General features: G+C 37.7%; 1 protein-coding gene across 1 annotated transcript in view; it reads left to right on the top strand.

The window, feature by feature from the left end:
- Positions 1-15,582, top strand: part of CWF19L2 (CWF19 like cell cycle control factor 2) — a 74,432-nt gene that overhangs the window by 43,135 nt on the left and 15,715 nt on the right. The window contains exon 8 of the mRNA XM_072398648.1: positions 7,717-7,929. Coding sequence (XP_072254749.1) covers positions 7,717-7,929 — 213 coding nt within the window. The remainder of the gene's footprint in view (positions 1-7,716; positions 7,930-15,582) is intronic.

Below are 15,582 nucleotides of genomic sequence, written 5' to 3'. Positions count from 1 at the left end.
TGTGTATTAGATAAAACATGAACTATTTGAGAAATCTTGAAATAGAAATGTAAATGTAATTGTCATGAGAAAAATGACTATTTATACAAAGTGTTCACTGCTTGCTGTTAAGTCTTCCTCCCCGACCTCATGAAATTTTAAAAAACTGACAGAAGCATATTTTAAATGAGCAGCTGAGGTCGCCCTAATCCTTGAGATAGACCACAGGGAGTTTTCTGCTTCAAAGAGCTCACCCACTACAATCAATTGTGTTTCGGGTAAAAGCCGCAGGCCATAAAATGGTATATCGCTTTGGGATCTGCATAATCTGAGCTGAAAACCTCTTTTTTTTTTTCCATGGTTACATTCTTGCATTTAAATTACATAATCAAAGGAAATGGCCAGGATATAGATATTAGGGTTGTCCTTGCTGACAACCCCAATACTTTTGTTTTTTAAGGAGTGTACTCTGAAGCTGTGGTCCTTGTCTGTGCCCACAAAACTTGTCATTGCTACAAAATAAAAATTCAGCTGGTAAAGTCAAAACTTTATCTTGTGTCAGCTTCTCAGTAGTAAAGAAAGGTTGAAAGGTGACAACCCTTTACCTGGCACCATTCAAAAGAAGTTACATAGTCATCTTTACTTCCAATCATAAAAAGGAGGGAAAATGATCTTTTGTGATCATAAGGTCAAGGAAGTGAAGTGCAAATGGGAAGTGAAATGTAGAGATCCCAGGGACCTTGCATGTGGCAATCAGTAGAAATGCAGAACCTTAAGCATTTCACTATAAAGGTACTAATCCCATAGACAAAGTGAATGAAACAACTTGGAAAGAGTGCTAGACTCCTAAGGCTAATTCCCACTAATTTGTTGGTGTGCTGGGGAATATTCATTCCTACTGTGAGTGTTCCCACAGCACCCAGCATTTACTGGGTCTGATTTTTTTTAAAGCTTTCCAAGACTAGAAAGGATAGTCTACCATGGGATAACCTTGGTGATCCAGCAGACCTGCAGTCGCTTTCTTAAAAGTAATTTGCTATTAGTTCACAAGTATTTTCAATCCAAGACCAGATCAATTCCAGGTTTGCTGGATCATCCAGGTTCTGCCATGATAGTCTATGTTCTCCAGTCTTGGAGAGCTTTATTACGTCAGGCCCACTTTGTAATGGAGAGAAGAGTCCCATGACATTGTTCTGTCACCACAGCAATTTGCATCATTGGGAACTCCAATCTATTCTAGAGAATAGACAAGAAGAAGAGGACCTGGTAGGCCTGCTGTGCACTGCCCTTTATAAGGTGCAACATATGCACTACATTTCTATTCATTGTGGCTGCTCATTCAACTGAATAGACTGCCCAATACAAAACATGTGCTTTGTGGAAAATACACATACACACACTGCTGTGGTAAGGATGGGCTCTTGATTAAGAAAATTATTTTGTGGCAGTAATACAATAGGGTCTGTTTACAGAGCAGTGAATCTGACATTCATTGAATTCAGGGCACCATGTTGAAACTTACAGTATGTCCTCAATCTTTCTAAAGCCAGTCATTCAGTCCAGTAAATTGGGTACATCTTGTGCAGAGAGGAGGTATTGCACATGGCAGCACAAGTACCCTTAACTGCTTTTTTTCATTTTTAATACCTCCTGGGGTCAGTTTTAAAACCAAAAAATGTAGCACAGAGCTGTAAAATGTCAACAGCTACCACGCCATTATTTCTATCCTCACAGGTTTACTTTCTGATGTTTCATGCATTATTTTTTAACATTGGGTGCATTTTCACCTGTCTGGGTACTGAATGACTGGGTTAATCTTTTTTATTTTAGTGTAATAAACGCCTCAACGTATAAGTTCTGTTTTGTTTAGGCTTTATTTAATTGTTGAAGGCAGACTAGAGGCTTATAGGAGTTAGGAACAAAGCTAGGAATTAAAATTGAATTAAGGAGGCCACTGTAATTATTTATAAGCTTCTCTAGGTAGAAAATAAAACAACTGCATTGTATCCACCTAATCATTAACTAATCCATCCCAATGGGTGGTGAAGCGATGTAGTCACTTTGCAGAGCTCAATGAAGGTTGATAAATTGACATCAGCATCTAATCTATGTTAAGTAGTAGGATAGGCAGTCTCAGATTCTACATATGTTATATGGTTAATCTGGAAGGATTCATTACAGTTCTTGATTGCTGCCAGAAACCAAAAACCCTAGCTGATAATTAGTTGCTTGGCTTCCTCAGACCTCCTGTTTTCACATTGATTGGTATTGAAATTTGAACTTTTGAAGTGTTACCTGTGGGATTTCAGTCTCTGCAATACCTTATGGCAATCATGTGTCATAGTATATGGACACCTTATTCCAGTATGATATAACAAAAATAAACAAATTATGTCTGTTCCCCAATACTTCCTTCTCCAAGCCACAAAAAAATACAGTTTTTGGCCAAAATAGACCCAATGCAGTCATTAGTTTTGCAAAGTGCAGGTATGCCCAACCATTTGCAGGCATGACTACAGAAGGGATGTGTGTGGATGGCTCATTGAGGTGTGGAGGTTACATACTTTTAACTATATGGCATTGCTAAAGCACCATAATGTATTAGAACATCATTGATGACAGTGGACAGGTTTGTTGGTGTTTACATTGTAGGCATGGGTGGGCAGAGACCAGGAGTCTCTCGACTTTTCAGTTGTTAGGCAATTATGAATGGGCAGAACAGACTGGGAATCTCAAACTAAAGCGTATATTCATAATCACTTTTTTTGATCATTTTGTCCCGAGATTCTTTTTGGAAATACATATAGTGGGGTCCTCTGGATTTTCACATTTTGTTTACTTCTTTACGGATTAAAGAACAGAGTACATAACATTCATCCACATATTTTTTGGATTTACTTCATATTTTCATACTGATTTATGTATCTGTGTTAGGTGGGTGAGATGTGCAGACATATCCTGGAAACACATCATGATTTAGATTGATCTTGCTTGTCATATGATGACAGGTGCTTGCAATGGCTGCACCGAGTAATCAAGAAAAAAGAGCCCTCGGTGGGTTCAGATGCACAACCATGGCACATATTTAGGATCACACAAATCCTGGAAATTTGTATATTACCCATCATGAAAATGGCTTGTTATAGTGTTTAGATGACATACCATAGCAGCTGTGATATGGAAATTTTTAAAAGACTTTATTTTTTTTTCTTTTTTCAATAATTCTCTATTCCGTAAACTGAACTGCAAGCCAGTACCTAGGTATATTGCTGAAATACACATATTTTTTAACTTACTGAAAGACGTGTAGTCTGTGTTGACAGTCATCCCTGTACCCTTTACACCTGTTAAAATAATAAACCTCTGCAATGCAAAAAATCCCTGAATGGGTAAGTGTGCGGACAGCCCATCCTGTGTCAGAGGAATATGCTGAATTTCTATCAAGACATATCCAGAAATTGTGAATCATTCAGACTTGTTAAAGGTATCCTAATACACTGTACTGTAGAGGTCAGTGCACCTGTTGTATGCAATTTTGTTGTGCTGGACCTGTGATACTAGTGGAGGGTGTAATGAAAAAAGTTTTGCTTTATGCATGGCCATGGAGTGGCAAATGTGCTACCTAAAATATTGGGAAGACATTTGCCCATCTTTGAGTTCCAGAAGAAGCTTTTCAAACACACTACAAAATCTGATTTTCATTTTCTTTTGGCAGTCCAAATCCCTTATTCCTGCACCAATACAATGTCAAATTGCAAGACAAGTTCTAATCTGTCTCCTCTTTTACTTTATTGTACTGTTTGTCATGGACCCAAGTCCCTGGACCAATTATTCCCCTCATTAATGCGGAACGTGTAAAAAAAAAATCACTTTCACTTCTGCAGATTCCTCGATCCCTCTGGTGGTTTCCTGGTTTGAGTCCCACACGTCTTATCAGTCTTCGGGAAGGAGGCAGGGAGGAAGCGCGGGGCACGGTCATCTTCTTTCTTCTTCCTGCTTCTTCCTATGTCACCCCATCTCACACTGGCGCAAATTGGGAAAAAAGAGTGCTGATCCCACTGCACATGTGTGGGATTGGCATCCTCACCCACCCCAATGAAAAAGCTCTGATATCAGGCATGTGCAGATTTAGGAAGCCAGAAGTCTAGGATGCCTGATGTGGCTTCACCACTTTTTTCCTTTTTTTTTTTTTAACTTACATAATTGTGTTGTCTACCCTTTTAATATAAAGTAAAAATGTTAGGTTAGGTCTTTTTAAGGTCTACAATCATGGCTGAACAAAGAAATATATTCAGTCCACATTTATTTTACTTATTTTTTTGGGCAATATCAACCTCATTTGGCATATAATTCCCAAAGACTCCAGCACATTCTCCATATAAAGAAACATCTGATCTTGCAGAATGCATGCTTGGAGTATTATTTATAATATTGCATTAAATTGAATAGTGTTATTTAAACATTAATGCATCTTTAATTCCTTAGTGTTATGTTCTTGAGGAGGTTCTTTAAATAAATGCTTTTCTGTAACATGTCATGTCAGTCACATGTGTCCCAGCGGGTCCAGCCACCAGGCTAGACCGGGTTTCCTGCCTCTTTCTCCAGGGAGGTGCTGACAGCTCTTGAGCACTTACTTGCAAATAGCACGGCTGTCAGACATGTCTCCAGTAGAAATAGATCTGGCTCTTATGTTCAGGTATGGGGGTTTCACTGTCAGGTTTTTTTTTTTAAAGTTTAGCCAGCTTAAGGGTTTAGTGTGTTTTGTAAAGAAGAAAACGCAATTCTATTGCAGTCAAAAATTTATCAGATGAGGATTGGACTGTGAGGTTTGCCCCACTTTTGTTTTAGACAAGGCTAAGCAGGATGGGAAAACATTCACCAGCCTTTGTTTTCCAACAGGAAAAGGGGCAAGTGTTTCCTTCCCTGCACATTTATAATGAAAAGTGAATCCAAACCCATCATGTCTAAGGGTGATGACACTGACTTATCCTGCTTTAACTGTAAAAGAGGAATTGTGTCAGTCCAGGTGGCTCAGTACTGCTTTGGACTAATGAACTCCCCATATCCAGGTGTTCTGTATTGTTCTCCCTTAAAGGTAAATGGGGCAATGCTGATAACACTGCTTATAAGTTAAGTTCAATACAGGCCAAATGCCTGGAGGATAAATCATTGGAAAAATCTAACAACATGCTTTGAACTGTAGATTTAGAAGACCAAATGGGAGAAAATAAAGGTAACTGTACAGGTTTACATATATCCTAAACTTTCTAAAGTACCAACAGTGGGCCTGATTTATTAAAGCTCTCCAAGGCTTGAGAATTTACACTTTCATCAGTGAAGCTGGGTGATCCAGCAAATTTGTAATGGATCTGGTCCAAGATTAAAAACATTTGCTTAACAAATACCAAATGACTTTTAAGAAATCTATTCCAGGTTTGCTGAATCACCCAGGTTCACTGATGAAAGTGTATCTTTTCATGCTTTCAGGAGTTTAATTAAGCAGGCCATGTGTTAAAGAAATAAAAACTGTCCGTTCACTTGTGAGCTAATTGTAGGGTCAGTGCTGTTTTCACAATTTTCTAAACTTTATTTTCAATATAATTGAGGGCAGAAAAAATGGCAAGAACTAAAAAACAACTCAAATGACCATATGCTCTACCACTACTGTTGCTACCAGTCCTAAATATCAGTCTTGCAGGTGAACCAACTGGAAATGGGCCAGTTGTCATGTAAGCCCATGCAATGCTGATATCTGCTTCCATTCCTTTTTCATTGGCATCTATAGAAAATGAGAGAAGTACCCTAAAGCCAATGATTGAGGGCACTAGGTTTTTAGCATATTGACCTGACAAGGGTGCTTGGAAGCTTTTGTGCCATGTATCTACCCATTGTCGAGTCTAGTTTGTCTACAACTTCCCCCAAGAAGTTTTTTCTTTGGGCCCCTAACTAATCCAATATGCTTGTAAATAAATTAAAAAAAATGTGGATACATTTAATAACATCTAGCATTTTCAGTTTAAGAAAAAATAGAACCCAGATGTTAATTTCCTCTGGTGCACGCATCAATGGGTTACGTTCCATCTTGCTATTGGTTCCAAAAGCCAACCTGAAGTCCCCCCCCCCCCCCCATGCTAAAAAGGCCATGGAAGCTGTTGGTACGACAGACTTTCAGCCTTCTAACCACAAGTTAACACCTGGAATGCATGGAGCTTCCAGTCTGGCATTTTTTTTTTTATTTGTGACTTGTGATTATATTACATAGTTATAATTTATACATTATAAATATGGCAGCAACAGTAGGCAAATGGCAAAGTTCCTGCAAATAATGACAAATATGCCACTAGGTAAAGTCAATGTTTCCTTTTCTATCCTGCATCTTTTTCCAAAAGCTTCAGCATTTACCAAACAGCCTGCAGAGGTCCAAGTAACATGGCACAATGACTGTTCCTGTGCATAAATAATGGCGGGAGTAAGTGCTGTAAATCTGTCACGGACCATGTGCAGATCGCTACTCATTTTCACGTTTATTCTGCACTGATTGCAGCTGTGTATAATAAGCTGAACTAAAGTAAAATTTCTACAGAAGACGTAAAAGCTTTTCTTTCTAAACAATATTTATAGATGTTCAACGACCCTTTGATAGTCTGTTAAGCTGAAAGAACAAATACAATATGTTCGGTTAAACCTTCTGCTTAAAAAAACAAAAACTTTTACACTGGCTGTAAATTAAATTTCATATCCAATTCACAGCCTGTTCTGTGAAGAACTATTGCTGTTGATATGCTCCTATACCTTTACTGTGAACCTCTGCACTAAATAAATTGGAGATTTAAAAAGTGGTTTAAGGACATTTTAATACTATTTGTCCAAAAAACATTGTTTTTTGCAATGTTATCAACGCACCCCATAATGTTAATTATTCTGCAATCAAATGCCTGTGAAAGCACAATAGGTTTATTCTGCAAATTCTGGGCATTCTAAGGCATGGATGCAGCCTATGATGGTGTAAGGACTGTTCCTCAATTCCCAAACCATCTCTAGAGGAGCAATGCAACCACAACGGGAAGAGTGATGCTGACCTGATCAGGTGAAGATGAAAAAAAAAGACTTGAAATAAAGTAATTTTTTTTAAAGGAAGGGACAGGAGATCTAATTGAACATATCAGCCTGATTGCTGTCTTCTTTTACAAAAAAAAAAAAGCTGTGCTTGCTGAGGTTGTTTTGGTTATTCCAGCGTTCCCCAGGGAATAGCCAGGGTATGATGAAACATACCGTTAAGGTTACTTTTGAGTAGGTATTCATACTTTGAGTGGATATTCATCCAATTGAATGGAAAGTTGTAGGTTAGCCTGTGGTTACCCCTTCAATTATTGGGAATGCTTGCTACTTACGAGCTAGAATTAAGGGGCAGGAGGGTCGCCCTTTTACTAGCGGCTCCATTTGGAGCCTATAGTGATGGTTGAGTACAGGAAAGTGGTCAGCAGAGTATCTGTTAAAACTAAACATTCGGCAGGACTAAACTGTTTATTTTGCTCTATTCAAGGAGTTTGAATCTAGTAAAATTTTAAGAAAAATAAAGAAGGCCATATATAGTTCTTTTACTTGTAAATTATACTCTCAATTCTTTTTTTATTTTGTTGCTCTTCATGTCTTCCAAAATGTGCTTTTTTTTACTTTCATGGCAATTTATAGGACAAGGTGAACATTTTGTAATAAGTCTGATGTTTTCTCTTTCAGTTCAGGGAGAAGACCGACCAAGATTATTACACCCTGGATGACATGTTTGTCTCTAAAGCGGCAAAGAAGGAACGTTCTGGGGAAGAAGATGAGAGGGAGAGACAGCAGGCAATATCTGAGCATCGCAAGCTGGCTGCCAGGATGGAGAAATGCCCGTTCTGCTTTGACAATGCCGAGCTTCCAAAACATCTTATTATTGCAATTGGTGTCAAGGTGAGTTGCAGTAACTCATTCATCTTCATGGGCAGCTCCAGTTCTGATCCCATGCCTGTAATATTAATAAGTCACATTAAAGCGAAACTAGGGGCACAATCTAAAATATCTTATATAGCACAGACTGTCAGTAGCAGTAACACCGCAGAATTTGTTTTTTTGAGTGTCCTTAGGAGTTTTATTTAATTTTGATTCTGCCAGTAGATTTATTATCTTTTTACTTATTGTAAAAGGGTAGGGACTGCTTGTGCAGTATATGGCAGTATGATTATTTGTAGTCCCTTTGAGAATGTATGCGATAGGGTAATAGCACAGGAGTACAGCCGGATGATGGTGACAAAGCACCCTATAAACACAAGTACCTGGGCAAGGTTTGATTTTCTGACATGAATGAATGGAGCCACATGGCGCAAGTTCAAACTTCAGAGGAGCCATCGAGGACCATGGTGGTTGAAAGATGGCTGGATTAGAAAAGGAGGCAATTATTATCCCCAAAGGTTTTTGAGGAATTTACTTACCGGTATCAACCTTATGGAAGGTCCACTGTCATAATCTCTTCATACAAAGAGAAAATCTTCACAATCCTTTATGATAACAAATAAAATCAAGTGTCCCATAAAAGTCCAGAAGGCAAATGTTTCCTGCTTTTCTGTACAGTTATTTTGATTGAAATAAAGTATACAGAGGATTACAAGAGCTACATCTTGTAGCATACACTTCAGTTTCCAGACAATAGGCAGGAGTGGATGAGTCACAGAATAGACAGCTTAATATAATATATTCTACTCAAGTATAAATATCAGCACACTTGGGTATTGTCTGAACTCATTCTTTAAACAAGCCACGTTTACTTGTATCGCAGCCTGTCTTTGACTGTTAAGCAAATAAAAGCAATATTGTCCAACAGCAGGAACTCTACTAAGTTGCCCACAGACCTGAGATGACTCCCATGCAATCTAGAACAGGTGGTGAGCTCAATTGAGCCAATCCCTGGTATTTATATTGTGTTATATCCCAGTTACAATAAAAACTTTTCATGGTTGAATAGATTGTGTAAGGGCTAGAATCTATATCATCATTTTATTTCTATCCCTGGGAGATTTCTTCCTGTCTAGTTAAAGGATTTCAGCAAGATCTAAAAGTGAAGAAATATTTCCCCAGTGGGGGCATGGCAGCAATAAAGATAAACATCCAAATAAAATACAGAAAATTTGGAACGTTTCTCAGGATTTTCTGCTCTCTGTATACCCATGAGGGGAATTTTCCTGAATGGCCTGTCCAAGTGATGGGTGTCATTCAGAAGAAGTGAAAATAAATCCTCTCTTAGGACACAGGTAGCATTTAAAGTAGATCTTTATTGTGGAAGCTATACCTGTATTAAAAAAATGTAGGAGGGCAAAGTACGAGTTTGTATTGTCTGCAGCTTCTCCGCAGCTTATTGATGCCATGTCCCTTAAATGATCCCTAATAACGTAAAGTTAGCAAGAGGAACCCTCCCCACTATTGGTGGTCAAACAGGGGCGGCATCAATAAGACAATGAACTTAGACTGTACATATACAGCTATATAGAGACTAGAGGGACATAAGTTTCTAGGCAGTTTGACATCTCAGATAGTTCACCGGTACATTTCAAGAAGAAGTTAAAGCAAAATGTAGAATTTTGTGAACCCTGTAAGATGAGTACTGATCCACTTTAATAGCTCAGTAAATCTCAACAAAGAAATACACCTCATTTGGAATCCTTCCACTCTCTGTGCAACTTTATAAAAACGTGCGTATGTTATGTATAGTGAATAAATATAATCTACAGTAGGGTCTCTTTGAGGACTGAGGTGGTGGGGTGAGCTGGAAATGCATGTGTCCATGTGAGAATATTTGTTTTTACTAGACTCTGGTACCAGAATAATACCAGGTACCCTTACCTTGACCCATAATGGGGATATCTATGCTGTATGAAATATTCCTGACTTGCATTCCCACAGTAAATACATAGGTCATGCCATACAGCTGTACAGTGACAGTGACTGTGCATACTGCCAATATTAGATATCTGACATAACACCACTCATATGAATGGTCCAGAAAAAAAATAAATCTTCCCTCACCCAGTGTCATATTTAGATGAAAACAGAATTTACACCAAGTACTTGTATATATAATTACAAACGTGTTGTGTAGTGAGATAAGGTTTTGAACATGAACATGGGTACCTCAGTTGTATTGGATAAGTTGCCTGATGAAGTTAGAATAAAACATAATTGATCTTATATACATATATGTGATTTCAGTTCTATCTGTACTTGTAAAGTCCCCATTACTATGTTTCTGTTTTTCTGTTGTTCGTATGTAATTACAAACTGTTCACAGAAATAAGAGTTAGAGAACAGCAACATGGACAATGTGCAGCTGTTTTATAGGCGACTTGAAATGAGCAGTCTCCCTTACAATATAGTTCTTGATGTCTTACTGTATACTGTGAGATTTAGAATTTCCCATCACTTGCTATCTCTGGGACCAGAACAGATGGTGAATATTGCAGTGGGGACACAGACAAGCGTAAAATGTGCCCAGTTTTCCAACCCCTCATCACTCTGTCCAACACTTAAAAGAAAAACCTTTTACATTAACTTTCATTAAATGTCTCTATTAGTGGCTAGGTTAGGATAGGAAATCTGTTCCCATCCTTGTGTGACAAACATGGTTTATGTGGACCTAATAATTTGCTTCTGTGTGCAAATTAGTGTAAGTATAAACAAGTTACAAATCTTAATGTGCTGCCAGAAGGGTTTCAACATTGGAAGAATTCCCTTTAATTTTTTTTTAAAGCTAGCTGGGAAGAAGCTGTAGGCTGCCCTGTATTGTGGACCCACTTTTCAGCAACCACCTAAAACAGCTGGGGGTTACTGAAAAGTGCCAGGTGGTGTGCCTGGCTAAATAGGGTTGGGGGGAACAATTATTTTACTTCTGTAGGGTAGTACTAAAAACCAACCCATTTCTGGAGCACCATGTTGAAGATGGCCTGTAAAATGCAAGCCTGGGCATTTTAGTCTGCTTTAAAATTAGTAGAATATAATTATTATACATAAACAGCATTGTGCACCTAGATCAGTGCCCATACAGTGGTGGCATAGTAGGTGGAGGTATGGTAGTTGGCAGCATCATCAATTCTCTTCATGCTGTAGCACCAGCCTTTACTTTGAATGCTGTAGCATCCCTAACCATTCATCTTTTTTTTTTAACTAGGCCAGATTGTGCTGCTATTCAATTGCTCAGTTCGGGTACAATTGGCTATCGGGTATGGGCAGTTAGTAGTATAGTTGTAGAAATATAGAAGGCCCATTGTATACATGTCCTATTCTGTGGAAAATGAAGTTACAACAAATTAACCAGATGGCCATATGTAAAATGTGAATTAAATATCAAGTATTTTTGTACTGTTCTGAATTAGTAACATCAGGAAAAAATTACGGTGTTGTACAAATGACTTTGTAGCGATGCAGTGAATGTGAAGAATTAAACACTGTCATTAAAAATATGATCACTAGGTAGGTTTATGTGCCATAAATGTTGGGTGAATGGCATGTTCCCTGCATTACTGCAAAAATGATCTGTTTGATTAACAATTCAGTGATACTTTGACGCAAAGCCTACAATAATCTAGACTTAAGCCTTTAAGTAAGTATAGATCATATAAGGTATGTTGTCCCTATAATTGTTCTTTTTGTTTCACCTTTGTTGAAAAGCAACATCAATGACTCTTTTATAGTTTAGGTGAGGCGATTGTGTTCTGTTCTCCATACAGAAATCACTGTGTTGTAGGATATTTTGGTGCCTTAACATTTTCTCTGTGGGGTATTAGATTGCACTGATAGATTTCATAAAACCAATCTTGTGTACTCTTGCTCAAGGCCAATATTATAGACTGCTAGTGGAGTTTATCCTTTTAGTCTTTTTTCTTTCAGCACACTGTTAGCCAAAGCAGGTCCTGTCAATGAATAAGTTCACTTTTACCACTAAAAATGGTAAATCAAGCAGGTTTTTATTTAACCTTTTACCTTGTTCACAATATCCTTTCTTCAATGAGTTCTACTGTAATTCTCCAGGGTTTTTGCCATTTCAAGATAACTATAGGAATTGCTGGTTTCTTCAGATAGTTGCATCTCTTGAAACACAAGTTGTATGATTGAAATCATCCCTAACATTGCTGTACTTTTTATCACAACAGTATACGTATATTACTCAGAGGTAACACACAACGTATAACAATGTATATCAAACCAATGCAATTTTTTTTCTATCACAAATGACTAAACAATATAATTCAAATTGGAGGACCCCACCCATGTTAGGCTTATATCTTATGTAAAAACTCAAATGCTGGACCTAAACATTGTAAGGGCTTTTTTCAATAGAAACAACATTGCATGGAAAACCCAAACTTAAAATCTGCCATGTTGTTAAATGATGCAGTTGCTTTAACAAGAGAAGGCAGAATGTAATTTACTTTTCTTGCAGGTCTAACATACCTCAATAGGACATTCTGCCTTCCAAAGAAACCTACTACGGACAGGTCCAGTGCAAAGGGAACCTTACGGTTTCACTACTGACTTGACCTTGTGATGTCTTACAGCCCATACAATAAGTTAGTTATACAAAGTTGGGACATGACAAATATTCTTTCTTGAGTTGATGCTGGTAAAGGTTCCTGAACCAACTGCCCTACATTTACAGTGCTCTCTGCCCCTTAAGCAGAGATAATTCTATGGGGATCTACTGTAACAATTGGCAACTTTTAAATGGATGGATGTTTAAAGCTTTAAATTAGAGAGGGTGTCCACTCTTTTTAATTTAGCTTTCTGTAGGGATGTGAACCTGCTAGATATCATAAATGAGAAAAAGAATCCAGTTGCAAGAAAAGTGGTTTTAGGTTTTAAAAATGAAAAGTAGCATCACTTTTTCTTTGGTAATCTGTCTCGTGTCTGCACAGGTTTAGAGGCGGTTGGATATACAACATATTACTGGCACAGAAATCAGATAGCGGGATGTATTTGTCCTTTTTTTGTCCTGCTTGTATATTTGGCATTATATTTTATTAAAAATGGGTGCCAAATTGAAGGATGTTTGAAGGTTATGTTTTTCTGGGAACAATCTGAACCATTTTGCAATTCCAGTTAAATCACTGGTGGTTTCTGCAGTTCTGGTCACACATTGAAATTGTCATATGTTTTCATAGCACAGATGTGGTGCATTAACTTTTTACGTGCAAAGCTGTATTGTAAAAACAAATGGGCAATTATACAGACACTTACTGGGCTCTACCACAGAGATTGAGAGTCCTTATGCCAAGACATTTATAAGCTTATTTTATGAGGAAATACGCAAAGTTTCATAACCAAATCATTCAACATTTTTACTGAGCTGACTTCAAAAACATGAAATCCTTTTGCTGCTTCTGGGTTGTTGCCTGTTTGATTTGTGGTTTTGTATGTTGTAAATTTAATATAACCCATAGCTATATTTTGTAAATAATAAAAAATTAAAAAAAATTATTGATCCATATGGGTAACATTTGTTTTAGGAAATGCTGAAAATTCTAGAAATGCTGAAATTACATATGGCCTTAAAAAATGACCTAGAACTGTGAAAATTACTGTGCTATTCACTCCAAAATAGAACATTTCTGCAGTTTGCAATGCTGTTTTTTCCTTGTAACACCTTTTTTAATTAGCACAGAAAATTAGAATAGTATTTTGATTTTTGCATTAACTGTGTGGCCCTTCTGAAGATAGTTGTCAAAATACTTTATCCCAGGAAAAAATGTGTTTAGGACTTTTGTGTTGTCTGGATTTTTTTTTTTTTTGGCAACCGTGAACCCGAATGCTGCTATTGCAAGCATTGTTGTTTATGCTCCAGGTTATAGTGGTGTAACATGTTTGATCAATGACAAATATAACTATATCGCTCAAAGAGCAACAAAATCAACTTAAGGGTCTCTACTCAATATTGTTTCTTCTTGGCATTCTAACATTTTAGCACCCACCTGGCTAACAGCGTTTGCAGATCCATCTGCTTATGAATTATAAACCCACTGGGTTTCCTGGATATCTCTAGCATCTCAGCATTGTTGTAGTTGAGATTTACCACTCTCCCAAAATCAGGTTATGAATATAAACAATTTCAGAAGTTGACACTGTAAATATCCTCCTAGATGTTGCATCTTTAATCCCTAAAGCCCTGTGCTGAAATTTGGCATACCAACTCTTTGCAGATGAGCACTTGCCACTCCCAAGTGGTCTCCCATCCAAGTACTAACGAGGCCCAACCCTGCTTAGCCTCAAGGATCAAGCACATTCAGACTGATGTGGCCATAGGTATTTACTGGATCATAATCATCCAATTTGTAGTTTTCTTCTGATGGACTTGTAGCGGAGATTCACAGCTCTGCCAAAATCAGGTTATGAATATAAACAACAACTTCAGAAGTTTACACTGTAGAATTTCTCTCAAATGTTGCCCCAGATTTGATGTCTAAAGCTCCATACTATATGTTGGCATACTGATTTTTTGCATGTGAGCATGATGGGCACTTGCCGCTCCATTCACTGGTGGTCTCCCATTCAAGTACTAACCAGGCCCAACCCTGCTTAGCCTCGCATTCAGATCAGACACATTCAGACTGATGTGACTCTAGCCATCTGCTGGAGTCATAATTATGTAATTTGTAGTTTTCTTCTGATGGAGCAGGAAATTATGGCAAATCAAAGTTCAACTTTTTGTTGTCGTGGTCTAAAAATATATACTTTAAAAACAGTGCTACAATCCTGCATATTGTCACTTTATATTATAACCTAACACTCCAGCTACAGTGACAAAATCACTGAATCACAAAATACCTTGGGTCAAGAACTTTCTGGCATCCCTTCGTAGTTTACTTATGTTGGTAGACTATGGCAGTATGCGTTGTAACCAAACTGGCATACAAAACATTCACCTGTGCCCAGGTTATATCCCTAACATATTTACATATTCTTAACACATTCTTCTCACAGTTTTTTGAACTTTTAACCAATTATGATTTGTCCCCTACCCCTTCGAACGAAAAATATTGCTTTTTTTTCAGTTTGAATGTAAAACTGAACTAAACCTACACTTCTCGCCTATTCGTGTTCTATCACATGGAGCTACCATCTTTTTTTCTTTTCTTTTTCCTCCTTACAATCTTTCAGCATCTTGATTAGCTGTGCTGACATGACGTTCATTCATTCCCAGCACACACATACAAATGCTGAGTTTCCTTGCCAGCCAATGCTGCATGCACAGCAATATTTGATAGCTGGGCGGCGATCAGGCAGGTAAGGTCAGTTATTGCAAAAGGGACATTGCCCGTTTCTTTCTGTAATAACCACCTGCTTGAATTGCAAATTTAAAAAGTGTGACTTTAGTTTGACTTAAAATATAAAACGTAGTATCACGCCTTTGTGTTTTGCTTGGGTTGTTCCTCTCTTGCTTGTTTTCCCTTTGGACAATAAAACAAGGGATATGACTAATCACTGAGTACAAAAAACTATTTTTGTTCCCTTTATTTTGTATTTATTGACAAATAGCCACTATAATGCCTCTTGACATTTTATGTGAGTGTTTTCAATAATTCC

This window comes from Pyxicephalus adspersus, chromosome 1 (assembly GCF_032062135.1).
Source record: "Pyxicephalus adspersus chromosome 1, UCB_Pads_2.0, whole genome shotgun sequence".
Classification (NCBI taxonomy): domain Eukaryota; kingdom Metazoa; phylum Chordata; class Amphibia; order Anura; family Pyxicephalidae; genus Pyxicephalus; species Pyxicephalus adspersus.
This window is presented reverse-complemented; position numbering and strand designations above follow the sequence as displayed.